At 43.0% G+C, this 24148-nt stretch overlaps 1 protein-coding gene across 1 annotated transcript in view; it reads right to left on the reverse strand.

The window, feature by feature from the left end:
- Positions 1-453: 453 nt before the first annotated feature.
- Positions 454-24148, reverse strand: part of RAMP1 (receptor activity modifying protein 1) — a 573742-nt gene continuing 550047 nt past the window's right edge. Inside the window, exon 3 of the mRNA XM_078681322.1 lies at positions 454-3336. Within this exon, the coding sequence (XP_078537448.1) occupies positions 3081-3336 (256 nt within the window). The 3' untranslated portion in view covers positions 454-3080. The remainder of the gene's footprint in view (positions 3337-24148) is intronic.

The raw sequence follows: 24148 nt of genomic DNA on the forward strand, positions 1-24148 counted from the left end.
AACGCCTGCCCTGACCAGTTCTTAGCCATGTTATCCAATGAGAGGTGGATAACATGGCTAAGAGCATTGTCACGGTAATGCCTGAATATCGATGTATTGACAGCGATATTCGTGCATTTCGCCTGTTTTTTATCGCTCCTCAGATAAACCTTGCTAATAGCAAGGTATCTCAGCGATAAAAACAGGTGAAGGGCGGCGATAGAAATATTCCTGCTAAGCCAACACAGCGATAATCATCGCTAGTTGTTGGTAATATGCCCCTGAGTCCCTTCCGATCCTACTTCCAACTTTAAAAAAAATCATTTTATTGCTAGCTAAGAAAGTCTTTTGTGCCTCTTACCACCAGGAGCCTGCCCACAACGCCTCATCTGTGCCCCAGCCCTGAAATGAAACACCTGCTAGTTCCTGGGAACTTTGTGTCAACTTAAGGTGAAATCAGCATCTAACAGCAAGTCTTTGCAAACTACATGATTATCATTTTATTAACATTGTCCATACACATTCTAAAACACCACATAAAAATGAAAGATAATTTAGCATTTTTCCATCCGTTACTGCACTTTGCCGGCCCCGTTAGTGGTTGTTTCCATTTACCTGTCGGCAGTTGTTGGTCTCTTGCTGGGATTTGTGAATTTTTGCAATTAACTTCCTTTTGTGGTTTGAGGCACTTTATTTGCAATGCACGTTGAGAAAGATGTGAGTGTGCTTTAGTAGACCGAGATCCTGGTCCTACATTATCTTTATTGCCAGAGAGTCTGTCCTGGAATAATGCATCATTCGCTGTGCAGTGCCTCCTTCTTCGGCCCACAGCTGAGACCAATCAACCAAATCTCACCTGTCCTGAAGATCCATGTTTGTGCTGGAATAGTGCCTTGGCTACTTGTCATGTTACTGACATCACTTGCATGAATTGAATCTTGCTCTTTCACAATCCCAGGGTCTCCACACTTTATTGGGGTCCCACTCATTCCCACATCAATGACCTCTTATACATTAATGGAGTTTCATTCCTTCCGTCTCCGTCTTGATACACTTCATTGGGGTCTCACTCATTTCCACATCATTGACCTCACAGATTTTAATGGTGTCACACTCACTAAACATTAGATGGCGTCACATACACTAATGGAGTTTCACTCGTTGCCGCATAGACTTTATACACTTCCATAGGATCTCATTCATTCCCACATTCCTCTTAGACTATATACATTTCAGTGGGGTCTCGCGTGTTCCCATAGCACTGGCCTCGTACTGTAATGGGCTCTTCCTCATTTTACACACTTCAGTGGCGTCTTAGCCTCTTCCCCTCACCAGTCCCAATCCTAAATAGTATGTTTTAAGGCACAATGGAAGCTTCCCGGAGATTAACATTGGAAATACACAACAAGCTGCGTGTGCTCTTCAAGGCTGACTCGTTCCACAGTCATCGGGCTCATACATTACAATTGTGCTTCACTCTTTCTCCAATTGTTGACCTTTCACACTACAATTAAGTCTCACTCATTCCTGCATCAATGTATCTTCATACAGTACAACTCATTCCCGCAGCAGTTACCTTATACAACGATATGTAGTCTCACACATGGGCCTGTCACCGCCTTCATACACTACAAAGAAGTCTCACTCACTACCACATTTGTGTCGTCATACAATACAGTGGAGTCTCACTTGTTCCAATGGAGCTGCCTACCTACACTATTGTAGAGTATTGCGCCTTTACACATTATTGTTTCATTCATCGCAATGGAATAAAACTGATTCCGACATCACTGTCTTCATAAACCACAATACAGTTTCACTAATTCGCGTATCCCCAGACACTCAGCGGGAAGCATTGACTCTTAATTTAATTCAGCATAGGCTCACTCATTGCCGCGTGAATGGTCGCAAACAATTCAATGGTGTTTGAACTGACCTCATGCACTTCACTCTCACTCCTTTACCATAGCTTACTTCTTTCACATCAGTGCGCATCTAGTTGTTTGCACATCACTCAGACCCTCCCACGCTCAAATGTAGTTTCATCAACCGCATAACTGGCCCTCCCACACTTCAGTGGAATTTCATTGCCCACATCCCTGGTCCCCCCACACTTCAATGGAGTTTCATTTCCCACCTCACAAGGCCTCCCACACTTCAATAGAGTTTTGTTGACCACATCACAGGCTCTCCCACACTTCAGTTTAGTCTCATTGCCTACATCACTGGCTCTCGCACACTCATACAGATGCTCGCCTGGCAGAGGGAGCAACTCTCTGGCATTTTGATGGAGGCGAAAGCCCGGCAGTCGCCTCTACGTCCCCCGTATCCCATCGCAAACAGGAAACAAAACCTGATGTGCTAAAGTAAGGCTAGTGTAATTACAGCCCTTAACCGGAGGGTGGGTGGGGTTAGCAAGCGTTTCCTGTTTTGTTCCCTGTCTGTGATTGGATACTGCGTGTTGTTTATGACTGGGTCAAGGACGTGGGCCATGGAGGAACGCATTTTCATTGCCAGAATCAGTGACCCTCCCACACTACAATGGAGTTACATTACACACATTACACACATCAGTGGCCACCCACACTACGATGGTGTGTCATTGTCCAAATCACTAGCTCTCCCGCACTTCAAGAGAGTATCACACATTTGCACGTCACTGGCTCAACACACTTCTGTAGGGTCATTTTACACATCACTGTCCTTTCACAGCTTCAGACGAGTCTCATTCGTCACAACACTGGCCAACATTTAAGTGAAATGTCCTTCTCCATGTCACTGGTTTTACACATTTGATGGAAGTTTCGCTCTTTCCCACATTACTAGCCTCATACCCTACATCACTGGCCATATGAGAACTCAGGTTTGTCTGACCCATGTTCAAAATTGTCCCTTTTTACAACTTCTCTCCATTGACCTCTTCGGCCATGTGGTGTGAACCTTGGACGGCAGTAGCAGCAAAACCACCTCATATGGGTACCTTCTGGATCCACTTGACGTAAGTCCACAGACAAAAAGTAAGTCCAAGTGCAGTGGGAAGGCCTTGCGCGAAATATACACCACGGCTCATGCCTTCCCCACAGCAAGGGTATGGGGTCTTCTCATACAATGCCCTCGCTCCTCTTGCTCCTCCACACCACCAGTCCAGTCATGAGAAGTGTCACCAGGATCGGGATGACGATTAGGGAGCACATGATATGGTAGGGAGGATCCGCCACTGACCGCCCCGTCAGAGAACAATTTCTGAAGTAGTGCCGGTGGATGGAGGTGAAGAAGGTGTCCACAGCCTGGTTGGGCCAGAAGCAGTCAAGCCTCTGTGCGATCAGATATGTGCAGTTCGTGAGATCCAAGTACGATCTGAGAAGAAAAGGTAAAGAAGCAGTTAGTAAAGTTTCCCGTAGCAATATGTATATATATATAGTGCATGCTATTGTCCAACGCAAAACAGTGATACAACGTACAATCTTTTAATACAAATATGCTACCTGTTCCTTTAAATCAATTTAGTCTGCATTGCATCTTGGAAGCGGAGTGAAATTGATGTAACGCGTCAAAATGTTGTTGTGCAAGGTGTGTGAAGTTTTTAAAAAGGGGATGGGCCTTGCGCGCCAGAGGGAACGCATACCAGTGACGCCACGTACCTCCCAGTCCCCCCTTGCCAGATTTTGGGGAAGAGGAAGTGCCATTGTGGAAAGGAATGGGAGGTGCCCATCTGCTGAGTGGCAGCTATTTGGTTTTCATGCTGCCAGTCAGGCTTGGGCAGCACTCAGCAGGGCTAGCCTTAAAAGTTTTGCTGACCTGAGTACACAAGCATCCAATCTGTCTCTCTTTATTTCCCTCTATAAATATATACATTGCATCTTTAACTAGGGCCATTAGCAATACTGCTTGTGACAAGATATCTGCAGACGTGATAGCTCTTTATACATAAAAATGTCTCCGCAAACAACCACCACAGCCGTAGGTCAGCCACTCCCCTCCACTTCAAGCCATGTTCATCTCACCACCATGCACATCTTTTCAAAGGTGACTGCCTGAGACATTGCTGTTGACCTTTCACATATGTAGAGGGTTCTCGTCTGCCATCAATTTGCTTATCCTACTTGAACTTTTTATTGAAATTAACTGGACAGAAGAGAGAATTTGGAGGGCCACAGCAGAATATCTTGGATGCCTGACAATCAGTGATGAAACAGGTATCTAAGGATAAATAGATTGCTTTGAAAAGCTATGTACTTATGGTATTATCATAAATTTGTCAAATTCATGGGGTCGATGCCAGGGTCTTATTAAAAACCATTTGCGACTGGTGTATGAAATGTATCATTGAGTTATATTTTTATTGGCACTCTGATACAAGATCCTAACTGATTGAGTGCTAGATATTAAACTTTATATTCAACTGTTTCACAGATGAACTATGGAAAAAAACATTCAGATATTTCCCTGTATCTCTTCTACATGAAAAAGGATAGCTAAGCCTAGAAATAAAAACAAAACAAAGGGTAAGTTTAAGTCACCTTAGTTAGCCCCTTGAAAAACACACAACGTAACGAGTAAGAATAAATAAATTCACTCATTTAAAAAAAAAAAAAAGGTAATGGCTTTGTATTAATTCTCAGTTAAGAGCAAAGCACCACATGTTACATCTACTCCTTCTGAAATAGCACAATGGAAATAGTGCACTTCGAATTGGATGAAACAGTTTCCAATAATGAAAGGGTTTTGCTGCTTCAGACAAATATCTGGGACTGGCATGTTAAATGGCGGCTCTGGCCCTAGGTGACAGCAGGAAAACGACACTCCCTGTGGCCCGAGCCTCCGTCCATCTTGGCTGTGACATTCGCTGCAGGAAATGAGTCAAAGAAAGTCGGACACTGTAGGTATCTATTTTCTTTCTGTGGTGCAAACCTGGCCAGAAGACTGCTGTACATGGTCAAAGGCAAGCTTAAAATCAATGAGTAATAGGAGAGGAACCTGAGATGTGGAAGGTAGATACATTGTGATCTAGTGTTCTTTAATGAGGTGAGTCTGCATCTCTTTCCTAAATTGGAGCATCTTTGGCTGGTCCTTGTAAATGCGGGAATGCTGTTCCAGATTCTGAGTGCAGAAATGGAAAAAGCCTATTTATTGTCATTTTTTTTCTTTTTCACACTTCTTAGCGTGCCGTCTGATCGTGTGCTCACTGCGGGTGTGCCGAGGACCATCAGAGATGGCGAGCTTGTGTGCCTAGGACCATCAGAGATGATGAGCTTGTGTGCCGAGGACCATCAGAGATGGTGAGCTTGTGTGCCGAGGACCATCAGAGATGGCGAGCTTGTGTGCCGAGGATCATCAGAGATGGTGAGCTTGTGTGCCGAGGATCATCAGAGATGGTGAGCTTGTGTGCCGAGGACCATCAGAGATGGTGAGCTTGTGTGCCGAGGACCATCAGAGATGGCAAGCTTGTGTGCCGCGGACCATCAGAGATGGCGAGCTTGTGTCCCGAGGACCATCAGAGATGGCGAGCTTGTGTGCCGAGGACCATCAGAGATAGTGAGCTTGTGTGCCGAGGACCATCAGAGATGGTGAGCTTGTGTGCCAAAGACCATCAGAGATGGTGAGCTTGTGTGCCGAGGACTATCAGAGATGATGAGCTTGTCTACAAGATCTGGGATCTGATTGTGATAGCTTTGTAAAGGATGCACCTGCTTTTGAAGATGGTGTGTGCTGGCCAAGTGAATCAGTGGAGGTCTAGCAGGGTGGGGATGATTTGATCATATTTCTTCAGGGCCTGGATGTTACGCGCCGCAGTGTGTAGGATGCCCATATGAAATGTTTTATTTCCCACAGCGATTCATTTCATTAATAGAAAGGCAGTCAGCAGTTGTTTTTACTTTGCTGTCACTCTTCAAAACTTACTGACTGCTAGTTGTAAAGGTCATGTATAGGCTTTTGTGTATACATTTCAAGAAATGTTGTTATTCACATGCAGAGTTAAAAAACAAATGACCTCCTTGAATAGGTGATGATCATTATGGAATCTAATGAGGACTCTGTTTACAGGGAATCATCCCACGCATGCATAAATTTGCATGATTTAAATGAGGAGAGATACTGGAATGAGCCATTACGTGGTGCATTTTCTTAAACACATCACTGAGAATTTTCATTAATATAGTTGCGTAAACTAGATGTGGGGTGCTCACCTGGCAGGAAGACACATTTTGACCAGTGACAAGAGATCAAAATTCAGGACATAAATTCAGACCAAAAGGTCAGTTTTATGGAAACCTCAGGATGTCGCACAACTCCAAAATCGAAGTGCAACTCAAAAGAGGTTTATGTTCTTTGGTTTATTCTACACATAGGAGTATTAAAAACAAATTCACATAGAAGTGGACCTATTCTACCCCGTCCCATGAAGGAGAGTGCCAGCAGCAGCCCTCTGTTGCTGATGTGAAATGAGAGCTCATAGGCAACAGCACTAATCGCTTTAATGTTTATTTCTACCCGGCCAGCAAGACGCCAATTGTAACCCCACTGTCGCACACGCACAATGATATTGCCTTCATCTTATCTGTACTGTACCTATAAAACTCTTCTAATAAAATCTTTTGAAATAAAAAAAAAATGTTTATTTCTGAAAGTTTTCTTTTTATCATAGTTGGCAGACTTAACAAATGTGTTGCTCCCAAGAGAAACTGCATGACATGTCGCTCAAGTGTTGTGCACCCAGTCGTGCAAGAGTGATGGCATGGTTAGTGTGTTAGGTGTGAGGTAATGCAGTTTTGAGCATGTTGAGTGCGAGAAAGCGTAGCTGTTGGGTGAAGAGCTTTCTAAAGTTGTGATAATACTAGATTTCCAAAAATACGTTTGCTGTAAAAGCACTCCCGGTGAGACAGCATTGGGTGTGACAGCTTTGGGTGTGAGAATGAAGCAACATGTACTGCTCTACCACCCAGATTGTCGTTCACCACCACTGCGAGAGCATGGTGGTTGTGAGAGAGCACAAGTTTGAAAAAAATGTATAAGTACGCCATATTTACAAGCACGTAGTTAAGTTTAAACATGTTTTGCACGCGAGTGTTTTATATCCAGGAGTGAAATATACAGAGTGTTTATTATTCAGTAGTGAAATGTATAGAATATTGAGTAGAGTAACTATAATTGTAACAGTGTGAGATTAATGTAGAAATGCTTAGAATATAGGTGAAAACCTCATGTTCTCATGTTAAAAGAATCATGTCCGAATTAAATGTAACTTTGAAAATCCAGTATTATGTGTAGGCCTTAGGGCAATTCACAGCAAACCTGAACGTGCTGCTAAAATAATGTGAAATAAGGTTGACATGGTTCTTTCAAAATGTACTATTGAACTTAGGGTTAAAAGTATATGCTTTATAGATGTGTTATTTTAGAAACGTATGCTAGTTAAGAATGTTTGCTGTTTAAATCAAGTTAACGTTTTAAGAGTGCAGGAACCTGCTGCATGTAAATCAAGTAGGCCAGAGCAGATAATGTCATGTAGTTTAAATTGCCATGTGCTCGTTAGAGGAGAGGTCGTGAGGTGTCCAGCACGGAGCTTTGAGAGTGTTTTATGACCAAAGATATGGTGGAGTCTGGAATTTGAGGCCCACTGCAGGATGAGCTGTATGCAGGTGCGAGGGTCCTAATCAGCTCGAATGAAAGGGACTTTGTTCAGTGGCGCCTTGCGCAGGCCTGTAGGAGTTTCCAGGAATTTCAGGGGGTATCAGCGCACGGAAGAAGAAGCCTGGGAACCAAGGTCAACTATAACGAGGGTCTTCAAGAGTACCATCATGGAGTTTACCGCGCAAAGATGTACCACGTGAGGGGCGTCCCAAGGGGCGTTTCTATTGGAAATGTGATTTGGTATTAGGGAAAGTGACCCGGGAGGAGAGCAGAGCAGATGATTTTGGGAGCCTAAGGAAGCGGACAGGTAGGCAGATAGGCTGATCAGGAGAGACCCATTATCAGAGAAGAGACAAAGAGAAGTGCGTGATCTTCTTAGGAAGTCACCACGGCTGACACCTAGAGGGTTAAGATCTTGCTAAGTAGGGATGTCATTTAGTGTAGTGTAGGGACAGACTAACCTTAATTTTCTTTTCTGTAATGACTTTGAGGTTGCAACTTGTATCCATTTTGGCAACCCTGATGGTTTTCGAGCTTGTACTTATTATTCTGTTTTTCAGACTCAGACTATTCAAAAAGTTCATGTTTATAGTGATACCGATTTATCTTCTTAATCTCATTTTGAGAAGTTTGTATCTTCAGTTATCTTTGACTTTATATTAAAACTTTAAAACTTAAATTTGGTCAGTGGTCATTTAGAGTGGTGTAAGTTCTTAAATTGATTGACTTATTGCGAGATTACCTTTTACTCAAGACAGGTACCAATGATTCAGTCGACATAGGTTGGGATTTGGTAAGATAATTAGTAACCAGTAATCCCGCGTTAGCAGTTGGTAGCAGAGTGAGGATGGTTATCTTCTTGAGGAAGGTAATCTAGAGAGGTTAGTTTACCCCAAGGCCCGAGACGCCGAGAGACGAGCAGCGGAAGAATCGTGTGCCGAGAGGTGCAGACGGTGCGAGAAAAGCAGCAGTATCGGAAGAGAGTGAGTATAACAAAGGGTCATGCGTGAACAGATTGCGGTGTTTTGTGTTGTATTTGTATTGTAATGTCTTGCGGAGTTGAATGCCTGTAGTGTGAATGAGAGAAGGTTGTGAGCGCGCGCAACCTGGTAAACTGGTAACCTGGTAAACGGGTTAACTGGTGAAATCTTAAGTTCAGGCCAGAGCTTAAGTGGTTTTGGGTGTATCGAACATCCAGGGTAGTTGTCGACCATAGTACGGAGGTCACGAGGTACCATTGACCGCCGTGGATCCAAGATAGGGGGAGTGTAAGAGTGAGTGTATGAGTAACGGACGCTGGTCGAAAGTTACTGTGTGTGAGTAACCTATCGGAGAAGGCGATTGTCTGGAAGTAATCGGAAAGACATTTCGCCAAGTTAAGGTGACAACTACAGAAAGACTGTGGGCGTACAGTCAAAGAAAGGTGATCGCTTAGACGGAAGTAATCATTTTTCAGAGTATGAATGGGATGCGTGCATGACCGAGGAGACGAGCTGAGAAAGGAGGGGAACTGCTGCGAAGGGGGACGGGTGACGTCGGCTAGAGTCGCGCTGTGATTGAGCGGTTGGTGTGACGTTAGCTAGAGCCGCGCTCTGGTTGGGCGGCTAGCGTGACGTCGGAGGAAAGTCGCGTACGGATAGGCCAGTTAGTGAGAACGGCGCTGAGATTGGTGGAGTGTCATCAGGAAGTAAACAAACGCGGAGAAAAGAGAAATCATGAAGTGTTTTAAGTGTTTGAAAGGGATTTTTAAACGTAAACGAAGTGAACATTATTACGGGGAAGAGGCTCCCCCAGAGGGTACGCCAGCTCATTATATGGCAACGAATGTTGGGCTGCATACCATACTATGGATTGGGGCTTGGAATAAGCTTACGGAAGGGAATGAGGAAATGCAGTTCCCGAAGTACGGGACGTTTAAATTAGAGGTGTTACATCGGCTAAAAGCAACCATGTCCTCATTGAAACCCTCACCTAGACCAACACAGTTTGAGGCACTTAATGCATGGATTAAGGCTGCACACGACCGAAATTTGAACAGGCGTCAACAAAGACTGACGCGATCGGTAAGGGCAGTGCGAGATTCCAAATGGGATGAGGAGGAAAAGCGTTGGAGGGTACAGGCTATTGAGGTGGAGAAAATGTATCCGATGAGGGAGGTGTCAGGAGGAGGAAACCTCATGGAAGAAGACGAGGAAAGCGAGTCGGAGGACAATCTAATAAACAGATTGTTAATGGATAGACCACCTCCGAGAGTAGGGATGATAGAAGATAGAGGGCTCGCAAGGGAAGATGGGAATGACATAGAAGGATACACACCACTCCCTATATCGGAATGGACACCTATCAAAAGTGGAGAAACACCTCCAAACAACACTGTACAGAGTGTAGTGGGAAGGTTTGTGGTGCAAAAAGCGCCAACCACCGAAAGGGCTGAGACTGTTGGATTGCCAGACGCTCTTCAGGTGCCTGTTACCATAGGACCCATAGTTTCGATCTATAACCCTGAGAGAGATAGAGAGGAACAACAAAGGCAATTGGATAGGGAAAGGATTGAGATGGAAAGGAGGAATAATGTGACAAATGCATGGAAACAATTGCCAGGTTCGGTAACATGGAACACCCCATTAGACACAACTGTCGGTCCCAATTCAGAACAGGGAGGTCCGAGAGGACCAATGGATCTAAGGGGACCACGGCCAAGACCCTATTCAGAATTAAGAGCTGATTTGAGGGAATGGGACGGGTCCATAGTATCCCCGAGTAACAGGACAAGGACGGAACCAGAGTGGGATACCAGGGGTAACGGGACAGTATCTCATTGTGGGGCCAGCGAAAGCAGTCAGGGCCGGGAAGGCCAAAGTCAAGAGAATAGAGGGGAGGCATGTCCTACAAATCAGAGAGAACAGCCGGAACAAAATACTAGGATTGTAGAATGTGAGGAAATGTCCCGTCTCTGGGGGAAAGGAGGAGATGAGGCGGTACGGGCTTTCCAGAATAGGTTTAGGTGCCTTCATCATACACTCGGGGAAGACGTTCAACATTGGAGAAAGGAGAACAGCGATAGGTCCCGCCACGCCTCGAATAATCAGGAATCACAGGGAAGTAGGGAAGAAAGAGGGAGTAAGGGAACATCTTACCCTCCATCCCGTGAAACTAGCCCGGATGGGGAGAGAGGGGCTATGAGGCATGAAGGAGTGTTTCACCACCCACCCCGAGAAGATGGAAAGGCATGGGATCTAGAGAGATGGGAACAGGGGAGGACTCCCTATAATTCACCAATACCTAAACGAAGATCTCGGAGCTGGGATGGGAGAGATGCGGATGGAGGAGCTAAATTGAGTGTCTTGAAAGCTGAAATTAAGGCAAAAAGGCTTGATGTTACCAGTTTAAAATCAGATGTTGATGAGATAATAGATGGAACCTTGCCTTTGGAAAGGATAGAATTGTATGAACAGGATGAGTTGTTGTTCATGGCAAAGGATATTACTAGGAAAGCTAGAGCGTTTCATGAGAAATTGACTGATTTGGCAGACAGGTATGCCGTGGATTTGTCTAGGACAAGGGCATTACAGAGTAACCACAGATTACAGTACGCAGACCAAGATCTAGATGAGAAGAGAACTACTGGATTAAAAACACACATAAGAGAGCTGGTAACAGGGATAAGAGTGTGGAGGGAACTGGATAAATGGGAAGAAAGGTGGTCGAAAAAGGGCACAGTTAGGCGAAGTACAAATGTGATGACCCCTGAGGGAAGGGTAATGCAGATGGAGGCATTCCCTTTGCGAGAAATATCAAATGGAAATTATGTACATGTGCCCTGGAGTAGAGGAGACTTAGCCGCATTTACCAACTCATTTCCGAAGTTGCGGGACAATCCAGTTGAATGGTATAAGCAGGTAGAGAGGTTCGTCAAAATCTCGAAAGTATTGTGGATTGATTTGAACACGTTGTTTGACATCGTGGTCCCATCTGATCTGTGGACCCCTTGTAAGACTAGTGTCGAATGGCCAAATGCTGAACCATTGAGGGATGCTCGGACTAATGGACCGTCTGAGATTGTCATGCGAAAGTATGAAAGGGTAATAGCATGGCTGAAAGATAAGGTACCACCACAGGATATAGATTGGGTAAAGATAGATCGAACAAGGCAAGAACCGAAGGAGACAGTTCACGAGTTTTATGAAAGATTATTGAAAACATTCAAGCAATACAGTGGACTAGATGTAATGGATCCCAAAGATATAGGGCAGTTTGTGTCAAAGTTTGTCTTGGGGTTGAGACCTGATATTTGTTTGATGATACAGCAACATTTAATCTGTTGGCAGAACAAACCACTAGATGAGATTTTACGATATGCGAGGTACTGCAGTGACGAGATAGATTCTAAAGCCAAGAATCTAAAGGAGAAATTGATGGTGGTGCAAATGCAGTCCGCTGGGAAGGGTGGCCAGCAGAAGCAGGGAATGGGACGAAAACCAAATGGTCGGAGCAAAGATAATGAAGAAGGGCAGAGACCTAGGATAGACTTTGCCACTTTAAAGAAAACGACAAAGTGTCATCAGTGTCACCAGGTGGGGCATTGGCGACGCGAGTGTCCCTTTAACCCTGAAAATGGAGAGCTAGAAGTAGAAGAACAGGTCCAAGAAGACCCAGTGCAAAAGGTGACAGTCCCAAACAGTAAGGTGGCCAAAGGGGGGACTTCGGCTCCACGGGCCCAATTCCCACAGCCACCGAAGATAGCAGCTGGGGGAAAGGTCTTTAAACAAATGCCTCTGTTTATCGAGGAAGAAAAATGTTATTACATTGATCCATTGACAGGACAACGGGTGAGCAGTGAAGAGGACTGTACCCTCGGGGCAGTTCTAGAAGTGGATCAGAGAGGGCCATTTGTTGAGGCAGAAGTGGCAGGGTGTCCCACTACGTTCTTAGTGGACACTGGGGCTACTCGTTCGACTCTGAGATCAGCGGTGGTTCCGGACTTGCCAATGTCAGGGGAAACAATTCAGGTGGTAGGAGTCGCAAATAAAAGAATGACCAGTCCCTTGACAGAACCAGTGTCTGTGAAGATAGGAAACCACATGAACGAACATCAGTTTGTGGTTTGTGACTCGAGTCCGGTATGTCTGTTAGGAAGGGATTTGTTATGCAAATTGAATTGCACCATATACTGCACCCCACAAGGAGTGGAGGTACAGACTACCGACGATGATGCTACCTTTAAGGTGGCCAATTCAAAATTCTGTGTAGAACTATATCCTACTCTGACTGTAGAAAATCTTCCACAAGATTTAAGAGATGCAGTGGCGTCAGAGGTGTGGGATTTCACAGGAGAAGATATAGGATTGATTAAAGGGGTAGAACCGGTAAAAATTCTGGTAAAACCAAATGTTGAGTTTCCAAGAACGCCTCAATACAAATTGTCCCAGGAAACGATTGCGGGAATAAAACCTGTGATCGAGTCAATGATACAGCAGGGAATACTGAAAGAAATCGTGGGTAGTCCTTGTAACTCCCCGATTATGGGTTTGCAGAAACCTAGCGGGAAGTTTAGGATAGTTCAGGATTTACGAAAAATTAACAACATAGTCGTTTCATGTTGTCCCGTGGTACCGAATCCATCAGTAATATTGTTTCAAATACCATGTCAAGCAGAATGGTTCACAGTGATAGATCTTTGTCAGGCTTTCTTTTCAATCCCATTGGATGAAGAGAGCAGGTACCTTTTCGCTTTTAAAATGGAAGATCGCGTTTTAACATGGTGTCGAATCCCACAAGGATTCACCGACAGCCCATCCATCTTTAATCAGTTGCTGAAAAAGAATCTTGAGAATCTAGTACTGCCACAGAACTCGGTTCTGGTACAGTACATAGATGACCTACTTGTTGCGTCAGAAACAGAGGAAGCTTGTAAAGTAGATTCAATTGCCTTACTGAATCATTTAGCTGAAAATGGACATAAGGTATCTCCGAGCAAGTTGCAGTATTGTTTGACAGAAGTACAGTATCTAGGGCACAGGTTAGAAAAAGGGAAACGTAAGGTGTCCCCGGAGAGGATTGAGGCGATAATGAAAATGAATGCGCCTACAACACAGAGAGAAGTTAGAATGTTCCTAGGAATGGTGGGTTACTGCCGACAGTGGATAGTTAACTTTTCACTGAAAGCAAAGCCCTTACAGAAACTGACGCACAAGGAGGTGAGTGATCCGGTACCATGGGATGAAGAATGTCTGGTGGCGTTTTTACAGCTGAGAGACGATTTATGCCGTGCTCCAGCTTTGGGAATGCCCGATTACGAGAAGTCCTTTTCACTCTATTGCTGTGAGAGAGAGGGATGTGCTTTGTCAGTCTTGGCACAGACCCACGGTAATGCCCGTAGACCAGTTGCATATTTTTCGGCTACATTAGATCCAGTAGCCGCAGCGTTGCCCGGATGTCTCAAATCCGTTGCTGCAACGGGTGTCAGCATTGAAAGGAGCGAGAGTATTGTGATGGGACATCCAGTAGTGGTGTATGTACCACACTCAGTTGAATTGTTAATGACCAGGACGAAGACGCAGCATCTGACCAATAGTAGGCTCACGCGCTATGAGCAAGTTATTCTTGCCGCAGAGAACGTGACTCTCAGGAGATGCTCTGTCTTGAATCCTGCTACTTTGATGCCATTACCCACTGTAATAGAAGGCGAAGGATGTGAAGACCACGATTGCCTTGATGTGACTGAACTATGCACGAAACCCAGACCAGATATTGTGGATGAGCCATTGTCTGACCCCGATGAAATTTATTTTGTTGATGGCTCATGTATAAGAGACGATACTGGTCGGTTGAGAGCAGCTTATGCTGTTTGTACCATTACTGGAGTTGTGGAAGCCGCTTGCCTGGAAGGAGTACATTCCGCACAGGTAGCAGAGATTATTGCCCTAACTCGTGCCTGCATAGCAGGAAACGGAAAGAGAGTCACCATCTACACGGACAGCCAATATGGTTTCGGTGTGGTTCATGATTTCGGGCAGTTGTGGTCTCAGAGGGGTTACATGACCTCCTCTGGTTCGCCCATTCGAAATGGAGAATTTGTGCGATTGCTGATAGAAGCATTACAAGGTCCTGTTGACATCGCAGTAGTGAAGTGTGTAGCTCATACTAAGAATACAGATTTTGTGTCACAAGGTAATAGATATGCTGATGAAGTCGCACGCTATTGTGCTGAACAAAGTTATTCTTTCTCAAAGGTGGAAATAGAAGGTGCAGAAGAAAAGACTGAATTAAGTATGATGTTAGAAACTGTAGACACTTGGGAGGATTTAAGAATAATGCAGGAGAACGCACCTGAAACAGAGAAAAAGGCATGGGAAATAGCAGGTTGTGTGCGAAGTGAAATGGATTTTTGGGTTTCAGCAGATGGGAGAGCTGTGTTACCTGAAGAATTAGCTAATCCCATGGCGAGAGAAATACATGGTCCAGTACATCTAGGAAGGGATGCTATGATGAGAGTGTTTAGGCAAACTTGGTATTGCCCTAAATTTAGAATAGCAGCAGAATCAGTATGTAAACGATGTGTTACTTGCCAACAGCTGAACGTAGGCAAACGAACACCAGTCACACTGAGTCACATTGGGAGGTCGGGGGGGCCATTCAATAGAATGCAATTAGATTTCATCGAAATGCCAAGAGTCAATCGCCTTAGGTATGTGTTGGTGATTGTATGCGTATTTTCCAGATGGGTTGAAGCGTACCCTACACGTAGGTGCGATACACTCACAGTGGCTAAATTGTTGCTCAGGGAGTTGATACCGCGCTTCGGGGTGCCTGCCTCTTTGGAATCTGACAGAGGAAAACATTTTAACAGCGAAATAGTGAAGATGTTGTGCTCCACACTGAATATCGATCAAAAGCTGCATTGTAGTTATCGACCAGAAGCTTCAGGAATTGTGGAACAAGTGAATGGCACTTTGAAGAATAGATTGGCTAAAGTAGTGGCATCCACATCCTTGAGTTGGCCAGATGCTCTTCCATTAGTGCTCATGAGCATGCGCAGCACACCTGATAGGAGGACAGGTCTCTCTCCCCACGAGATCCTGATGGGGAGGGCCATGAGACTTCCTACAGTTCCAACTACTGCTCTATTGAATATTACAGATGATCTGATCTTGGATTATTGTAAAGGACTGTCTGACGCCATCCATTCTGTGTCCCTTCAGGTGCATGCAGTTGAAGTTCCAGCAGCGAGGAACCTGTGTCATGACCTGAACCCAGGGGACTGGGTCTTAGTTAAAAAACACGTCCGGAAGAACAGCCTAGATGTTCGCTGGCGTGGGCCCTTTCAGGTAATCCTGATAATGAACACCGCGGTGAAGTGCGGGGGGCTGCCAAATTGGATCCATGCATTCCATACTCGAAGAGTTCCAGCACCTCTAGAAGGAACAGCTCCCATCCCAGACGAAAGCCCGGAAGTGGAAGAAGAGTCGCAAGAAGGGATTGAGGCAGCTGAGGGGGTGTCGGAAGAAGTTGGGAACGCAACGGATTCAGAAGAAGAGCGAAGGCAGGACGGCAGTGAGACAGAAGACGCAACTGAAGGAGAGAGCAGAAGTGAATACGACTCAGATTCAGATCCGTATCGGAGCGACCAAGAACCAAGTGAGAGGACAAGGAATAGGAGAATAAGGCTTGGAGCTGCCACTTGGCCAACAAGGAGAAGAAGGCTAAGTTTGAGGTCGGCCCAGGAAGAAACGCTTGCTCCTATATCCGAAGACTCAGATCCAGAAGAAGATATCCAGGATCAAGCCGAGGAGGGTCTTAGAAGATCAAGTAGGGTGCGAGTGCCTAGCAGAAGATACTCTACTCCCGATTGGACCTACCTCGTTGCAGATGTCTGGGAGACACAGAACAGGGAGGATCAGGGAAGTGGAACTGATCAGAACTGACCCGATCATCACAGTGCAAATAAGGTTTCTACTGCCAGGAGCGGAGACCGAAAGGTTGCTGACACTCAACATCGTTCATCCTGCTCTCCTGAGTGGAATAAGAAAGTTGATTTTAGAGACAGTTGAGTTTCCAGTTTGCTGTTCACGATATCCAATATTGGAAGGAACTCTTCTTCGTTTGGAAATGCTTGAGCGAGTAGTAGAAATGCTAGGAGCGCTTATTGTTGTGGATTAATACAATATTGTGAATGTCTTCAAAGGGGCGCAGAACTGGAAAGGTGAAGAAAGTGATCTTGATTAGAACGGACCCCTTTGTAATTGTGGATGTAGAACTGATAGTACCAGGAGTGGAAATTGAAAAAACGCTAACTCTCAATTTTGTCCGTCCACTTGTCTTGAGCGAAATAAGGAGAATAATCCTAGAAAAAGTTGACTTTCCATGTTGTGGTACGAACTGTCCAGAACCTGAGGGAATGATACTTCGGATGGACATTTATGAAGAAGTAGTGTCACTCCTTGAGTCATACATAACTTCAGACGAAAATAAGACTGTTGAAAAGAAATTGTAAAAACTTGTTGCAAGATAACCTAGCGCCGAGTGGAAGAAGAAAAGTGATAGGGGTTTCATTTTAGTGGATGGAGAAGGGCTAGGGTTGTCTATTTTCTACTGGACTTTGAACTGTTTTGCGGAAATAAATTGTCAAGCTTCCAAGTGTTCAAAGAAAGACATTGCAAGAGAAAAAGACTTTGTTTGAAAAGAAGAGGAAGTGAATGCTGGAAGAAAGTCAAAAACTACACTGTTTGAGAACATGGAGGCTGGCAACCCGAACCGCAGGGCAAAATGTATAGCTGTTATACTTTTAGGAGTAGTAGTTTCTCTTATAATTTTAGTGGTAACTGTTTCATTCCTAGCGGGACACGAAGGGGATGAAACTACAGTTAAGGAGGATAAGGGAGTGTCAACACCGAAAACTACCACTAGTAAAGAGAAGGGAAACATCAATGAGAAAGACAAAGCATTGTTAGATGCAGAAATAAAAAGGCTTCACATGGACGAGTCACAGGGAAATTACAAGTCAAATGCTTATGCTAAATTGCTTTATGAATATGTTGATGCCATGGAAGTAAAGGATTGTTATGTTTGTATGCAATTACCAGCTTCAGTGGAGGAGGGTATCAGATACCATCATCTTCCGTTGACATATGGAATAACGTGCAGTTTATTGTTAAGTATGTTTTATGGACGAGACGGATTTGAGTATTACTTCTCGAATTTCGACTCGACATTGCCAGAGGTTCAGAATTTCAAGCATTTGAACAAATGGGACTACTACAAAAGCGAAGACAGATTACACAAGTGGTTTATTCCATGGAGAACGTTAGATACTTCACATGCTCGAAGGAACAATCTGACTTGTCAAATATCAGAAGTTGAGAAAAAGTTTATAGCTCAGGTAGATACTAGATACAGGAGGCAAAAGATATTGAAGGCATCAGGACAAGGGGAAACAGATTGGACCAAGGAGGAAAGGGCACAACAACGAAAAGGTAGTATTGGTCCAATTGCTTTGGATAAGGAGAAACGGGGGAAACTGTGCATTCACAGGAGTTACTCCTATTATGAAAACGTTTATGTAGGACAAGTCAACTGTGAACATGCCTTTCAATTGGAGTATTACTCTAAGAACTTCATGAAAGGGATGCAAGCAATACCAAATGTATATTTTGTATGTGGAAGATATGCCTATGTGAAGTTACCAGATAATTGGTACGGATCATGCTATCTGGCTGTTGTCTTCCCTAAAATATATCATGTTGAGAATTTAGACACGCCTAAGAAAGAAATATCAACTAGATGGAAGCGAGGGCTGGGTGCAGCAGAAGTAGTTGGAGATGTAATAGGTGCTGCATTCCCTTTCTTAGGATTGATAATGAATGACATTAAGATCAGGAGGTTAGCTACAGTCGTAGATAGACTATCTGCCAGTACTGCAAGATCCTTGATGCTGATAGAAGGGGAGATGCAATCGATTAGGGCAATGGTTCTTCAGAACTGACTTGCTTTAGATGTTCTGTTAGCAAAAGAGGGAGGAGTCTGTAAGGCCTTGAAGGTCCAGGAATGCTGTACTTACATTCCAGACAATTCAAAGCCTCTAGAGAAGTATATACAGAACATCACTGCCATACACTACGAAATTGAGGACCTAGCAAAGGTAAATGTGTGGGAAAAAGTAGGTCATGGAATGGGTAAAGTTGGAAGTTGGTTTGCCAACTTAGGAAAGGGTATCGTTTGGTACATACTGAAACCCAACATCATAATTGTGATTTGCGTAATCACTTTGTGGGAATTGGTGCGTTTGTATCAATGTTATAGAGCAAATAGGTTACAGAGAACTATGAGAAAACAGGAAGAAGAGTTGACAGCGATGCAGGACACTCAATATAAGAGTCTGAAAGCATTAGAGAGTATGAAAAGAGGTGGAACTGCCCTGTCTTCACTTTGAAGGGTTCTACATTTTTGATGTCTTGGTAATGATGACCCCTGAAGGTCATCAAAGGGGGGACTGAGAGAGCACAAGTTTGAAAAAAATGTATAAGTACGCCATATTTACAAGCACGTAGTTAAGTTTAAACATGTTTTGCACGCGAGTGTTTTATATCCAGGAGTGAAATATACAGAGTGTTTATTATTCAGTAGTGAAATGTATAGAATATTGAGTAGAGTAACTATAATTGTAACAGTGTGAGATTAATGTAGAAATGCTTAGAATATAGGTGAAAACCTCATGTTCTCATGTTAAAAGAATCATGTCCGAATTAAATGTAACTTTGAAAATCCAGTATTATGTGTAGGCCTTAGGGCAATTCACAGCAAACCTGAACGTGCTGCTAAAATAATGTGAAATAAGGTTGACATGGTTCTTTCAAAATGTACTATTGAACTTAGGGTTAAAAGTATATGCTTTATAGATGTGTTATTTTAGAAACGTATGCTAGTTAAGAATGTTTGCTGTTTAAATCAAGTTAACGTTTTAAGAGTGCAGGAACCTGCTGCATGTAAATCAAGTAGGCCAGAGCAGATAATGTCATGTAGTTTAAATTGCCATGTGCTCGTTAGAGGAGAGGTCGTGAGGTGTCCAGCACGGAGCTTTGAGAGTGTTTTATGACCAAAGATATGGTGGAGTCTGGAATTTGAGGCCCACTGCAGGATGAGCTGTATGCAGGTGCGAGGGTCCTAATCAGCTCGAATGAAAGGGACTTTGTTCAGTGGCGCCTTGCGCAGGCCTGTAGGAGTTTCCAGGAATTTCAGGGGGTATCAGCGCACGGAAGAAGAAGCCTGGGAACCAAGGTCAACTATAACGAGGGTCTTCAAGAGTACCATCATGGAGTTTACCGCGCAAAGATGTACCACGTGAGGGGCGTCCCAAGGGGCGTTTCTATTGGAAATGTGATTTGGTATTAGGGAAAGTGACCCGGGAGGAGAGCAGAGCAGATGATTTTGGGAGCCTAAGGAAGCGGATGGGTAGGCAGATAGGCTGATCAGGAGAGACCCATTATCAGAGAAGAGACAAAGAGAAGTGCGTGATCTTCTTAGGAAGTCACCACGGCTGACACCTAGAGGGTTAAGATCTTGCTAAGTAGGGATGTCATTTAGTGTAGTGTAGGGACAGACTAACCTTAATTTTCTTTTCTGTAATGACTTTGAGGTTGCAACTTGTATCCATTTTGGCAACCCTGATGGTTTTCGAGCTTGTACTTATTATTCTGTTTTTCAGACTCAGACTATTCAAAAAGTTCATGTTTATAGTGATACCGATTTATCTTCTTAATCTCATTTTGAGAAGTTTGTATCTTCAGTTATCTTTGACTTTATATTAAAACTTTAAAACTTAAATTTGGTCAGTGGTCATTTAGAGTGGTGTAAGTTCTTAAATTGATTGACTTATTGCGAGATTACCTTTTACTCAAGACAGGTACCAACGATTCAGTCGACATAGGTTGGGATTTGGTAAGATAATTAGTAACCAGTAATCCCGCGTTAGCAGTTGTGACATTGCATGTCTGATTGAATACTAGTGAGTGTGCTGGGAGATTTGGCAGCTTGCCCCGTCCGTCCAACACAGTCACAATTATAACCAGCCTTACAACCAGCCTGCTTAGGCAGAGGGATGAAATTCAGTATTCACTGAGAAGAGCGCCGCTTTTTTCCAGCCAAAATGTGGGGATGCCCAAATGTTGATGTCTGCAGAGGACAGTAAGAGGTGAGAGGCGGATTGACACTAGAATCCTAAGGGAACTTTAGCATTGCCAGCAGCTGTGTCTGCTACTTTAACCATCTGGGAGCAGGGGTTGGACAGCATCCCATGACAGACAGAAGGCAAACAAAAGTGCTGGAAGGTCGCAGAGTGTGTGTGTGAAACAGGAGAAAGAAAAAAGGAGATAGGGAGAAGACAATGTGTGACAGAGAATGAAAAATATTGTGCCAAAAGAAGAGAGATTTATATATGATATAGTATAAATATCATATGATATATTTGATAATAACTTTACTACTATTTGACGAATCTTCATGACATTTTCACAAATGGTGGCCCGGGAAAAAAGAGAGGGGGAGGGGAGGCGGGGGAAAGTGTCGAAAAAATGTGCATTTCCCATAGAGATTTTCGACATGACAACCGCCCGGACCGCGGAATGGAATTACACCAAATTTGGCAGAAATCTAGCTCTTGGTAAAGAAATAGTGCTTTTTGTAATTTGGTGTAAATCATTCCATTAGTATTGAAGTTATTAAGGGATGTCTAGGGATGCGGATCTGCCCGCGGAGGATCTGCGGATCTGGGCAAAAATCAATTGACTGGCTGCAACCTGAAAGGAAAGTTGCCCCACCATTTTGTTTGCTGTTTGGCCCATGGGAGGGAAACATAAACTGTGAATGCATATAAGGTGTCAGGATTCAAGTATCCTGATCCCATAGGACACATTAAGGGGTCCCTGAGGGAGCCCTAGTGGACAAGAAATTGGCACCAAATGTGTTTTTTTGCCCATATTTGCGAGGCCCAATGTAAAAAAACAAAACCTCATATACCATAACTCCTCAGAGCACGACTGAATTATGTTCTGTAGCATGCCGTTGGGTGCATGTGGGGGCTTGGCCGTGATTGGTGGTGGTTTTATGCTACGTATGCTAATTATATATTACTGTATGTAAAAAAAACCATAGAAATTCACTGAAAAAAACAAAGATTACAGGGACATTATAGTTAGGTTCACGTTTTACCTACACAAAAACATAGAAATTCAGCAGTTATAATTATACCTATACTTATCTGAAGAAACTATAACTCATGCAGTTAAGTAACTTTACGCCACAAATTTCTTCAGATAAATATAAGTATAACTATAACTGCTAAATTTCTATGGTTTTGTGTGGGTAAAGCGTGAACCTAACTATAACTTACCTGTAACCATTGTTTTTTTCAGTGAATACCTATATATATATATATATATATATATATATATATATATATATATATATATATATATATATATATATATATATATATATTTTATTTTTTTCCCCCTCTAGTTCCAAACTCCAAATTGACACAAGGTGAGACACTCCACTGATTTTCTGCACTTATTCTTTAATTACACTGTAACAAGTTTCGTCATACTGCCTTGTTCACACATAAAGCGCCTAACAAATATTGGGGCAGATTTACAAGCCCCTTTGGCCACTTTTGCGTCACTTTTCCCATGTTGATAGTGAGGCAAAAGTGGCGCAAGTGGCTAGTAAATCTGTTCATTGAGTAAATCTGCCCCATTGAGTTTAAAAATCCTCAAGGCTTAGTGGTCACATGATCAGTAGTTCCTCTTTTTTTTTTTATTGAACTCAATCCAGACAGGTACATAACAGAACAATGAAAAGAAAAAGAAGAGAGCATATTAAAAAACAAACAAAAAAAGTACCAGGTGAAATCAAGGTGAAATCATAAACCATCATAATTATAAACATAATCATAATCATATTCATATTCATATTCAAGGGTTTCTCATTGATAAGAAAGAAGGAATAATAGAATAAGGATAAAACAAAATTTGATACAATAGGTAATTACAAAAGGTAATACCAGACCTTTGATGAGTCAAGGATTTCCACCAATAATTCACAAAATATATTACATCAAATAATTAGAATTTTTAGATAATACCCTATTACATATATTGTAGGTTATATGTTACCTTCCGTCCCATCAAAGCAAATCTAGATAAATGTATTTAATCCTGTTTTCCAGCTCAACACTGGAGACCAAATTGATTCTCCCATTCTTTTCCATTTAAGCCCTCTTGTAGAATATATTGCTCTCTCGAAGCTGAAAACAGCTAAAAAACGAGCCAGCCACATCTGGAAGCTTGGTGGTTCAGTTTCTTTCCAGCGGGCCGACAAAATAATTCTGAGTACAGCCGTACCTATAAATAATAAATTTTGCACATTCTTAGATAGAGCGATCGATGAATCATGTCCTAAAATAAAAAATGAATCTGTTTCTGGAAGTTTATGGCCAAACAGCACCTCCCAATAATCCGCAATCATACATTTGATTTGAACAAGTTTGGGGCAACTGCTTAGCATATGTATTAGATCAGCTGGTCCTTGTGTACATCTTGGGCATAAGTCATTTTCCCTTCTACCCCAGGAATACAGTTTAGCGGGTGTATAATAAAGACCAAAAATGGTTTTATATGTTTGGGCTTTAAGGTTGCTAGCCCTAAAAAGTCTTTGGCTCAACTCTAAACTTTTATATATATCAACATTGGGATTGCTAAGTTTGGCTGCCCAGCTAGATTCAGTTTTTTCCAGATCATCTTGTACATTAACAAGGAGGAGATTATATATAACACCAATTCTTGTGTAGGATCTATTAATAGCCTCAAAAAGATCTATTTTCTGTAACTCGAGGGTGGGTCTCTTAGCCTTGAGGATTGTATATATTTGCACATATTTAATATAGTCCACATTAGAGAGATGATATTTATCCTTAACGTCTAAGAAAGTAGTTTCTAACTCATGTACAAGGAAATCTTTAACATGCAGAATTCCAAGTCTCTGCCATTTTCTTGCTATAATGTCATTTGAAAAAGGCAGGGTCGTCTTCGTATACCACAAAGAGGTATACCTATTCCATTTAGTAATGTGCAGGTGTTTAGTAACTTTGCCCCAAACCTTTAATGCCCCATTTATGATTTCATATTTCCGATCATTGTTGTAATCTCGTGCCTCAATCTGTTGTAAAAACAATCCATTGGCCTTATCCCCTAATAATAGCTCATATATTGATGGTGGAATATTGTTATCAGGGGTTAGTACCTTTACATTAGAGCTAATCAGTGGGGTCATTTGTTTAAGAAGTGCGGCCCAGTGATACATACTAATATTAGGTATTGCCAACCCACCTCTTTCGCTAGGTAGAGACATTAATTTATGAGACCTTTGGATTTTTCCATGTTGCCAAACAAACTTAATCATAAGGGATTCAAGAGTTTTTAAGATCTTAGGATCTATGGCGAGTGGAATTGCTCGAAACAGGTAAAGGCATTTGGGAAGTATATTC

This window comes from Lissotriton helveticus, chromosome 3_1, assembly GCF_964261635.1.
Source record: "Lissotriton helveticus chromosome 3_1, aLisHel1.1, whole genome shotgun sequence".
In the NCBI taxonomy this organism is placed as follows: Eukaryota; Metazoa; Chordata; class Amphibia; order Caudata; family Salamandridae; genus Lissotriton; species Lissotriton helveticus.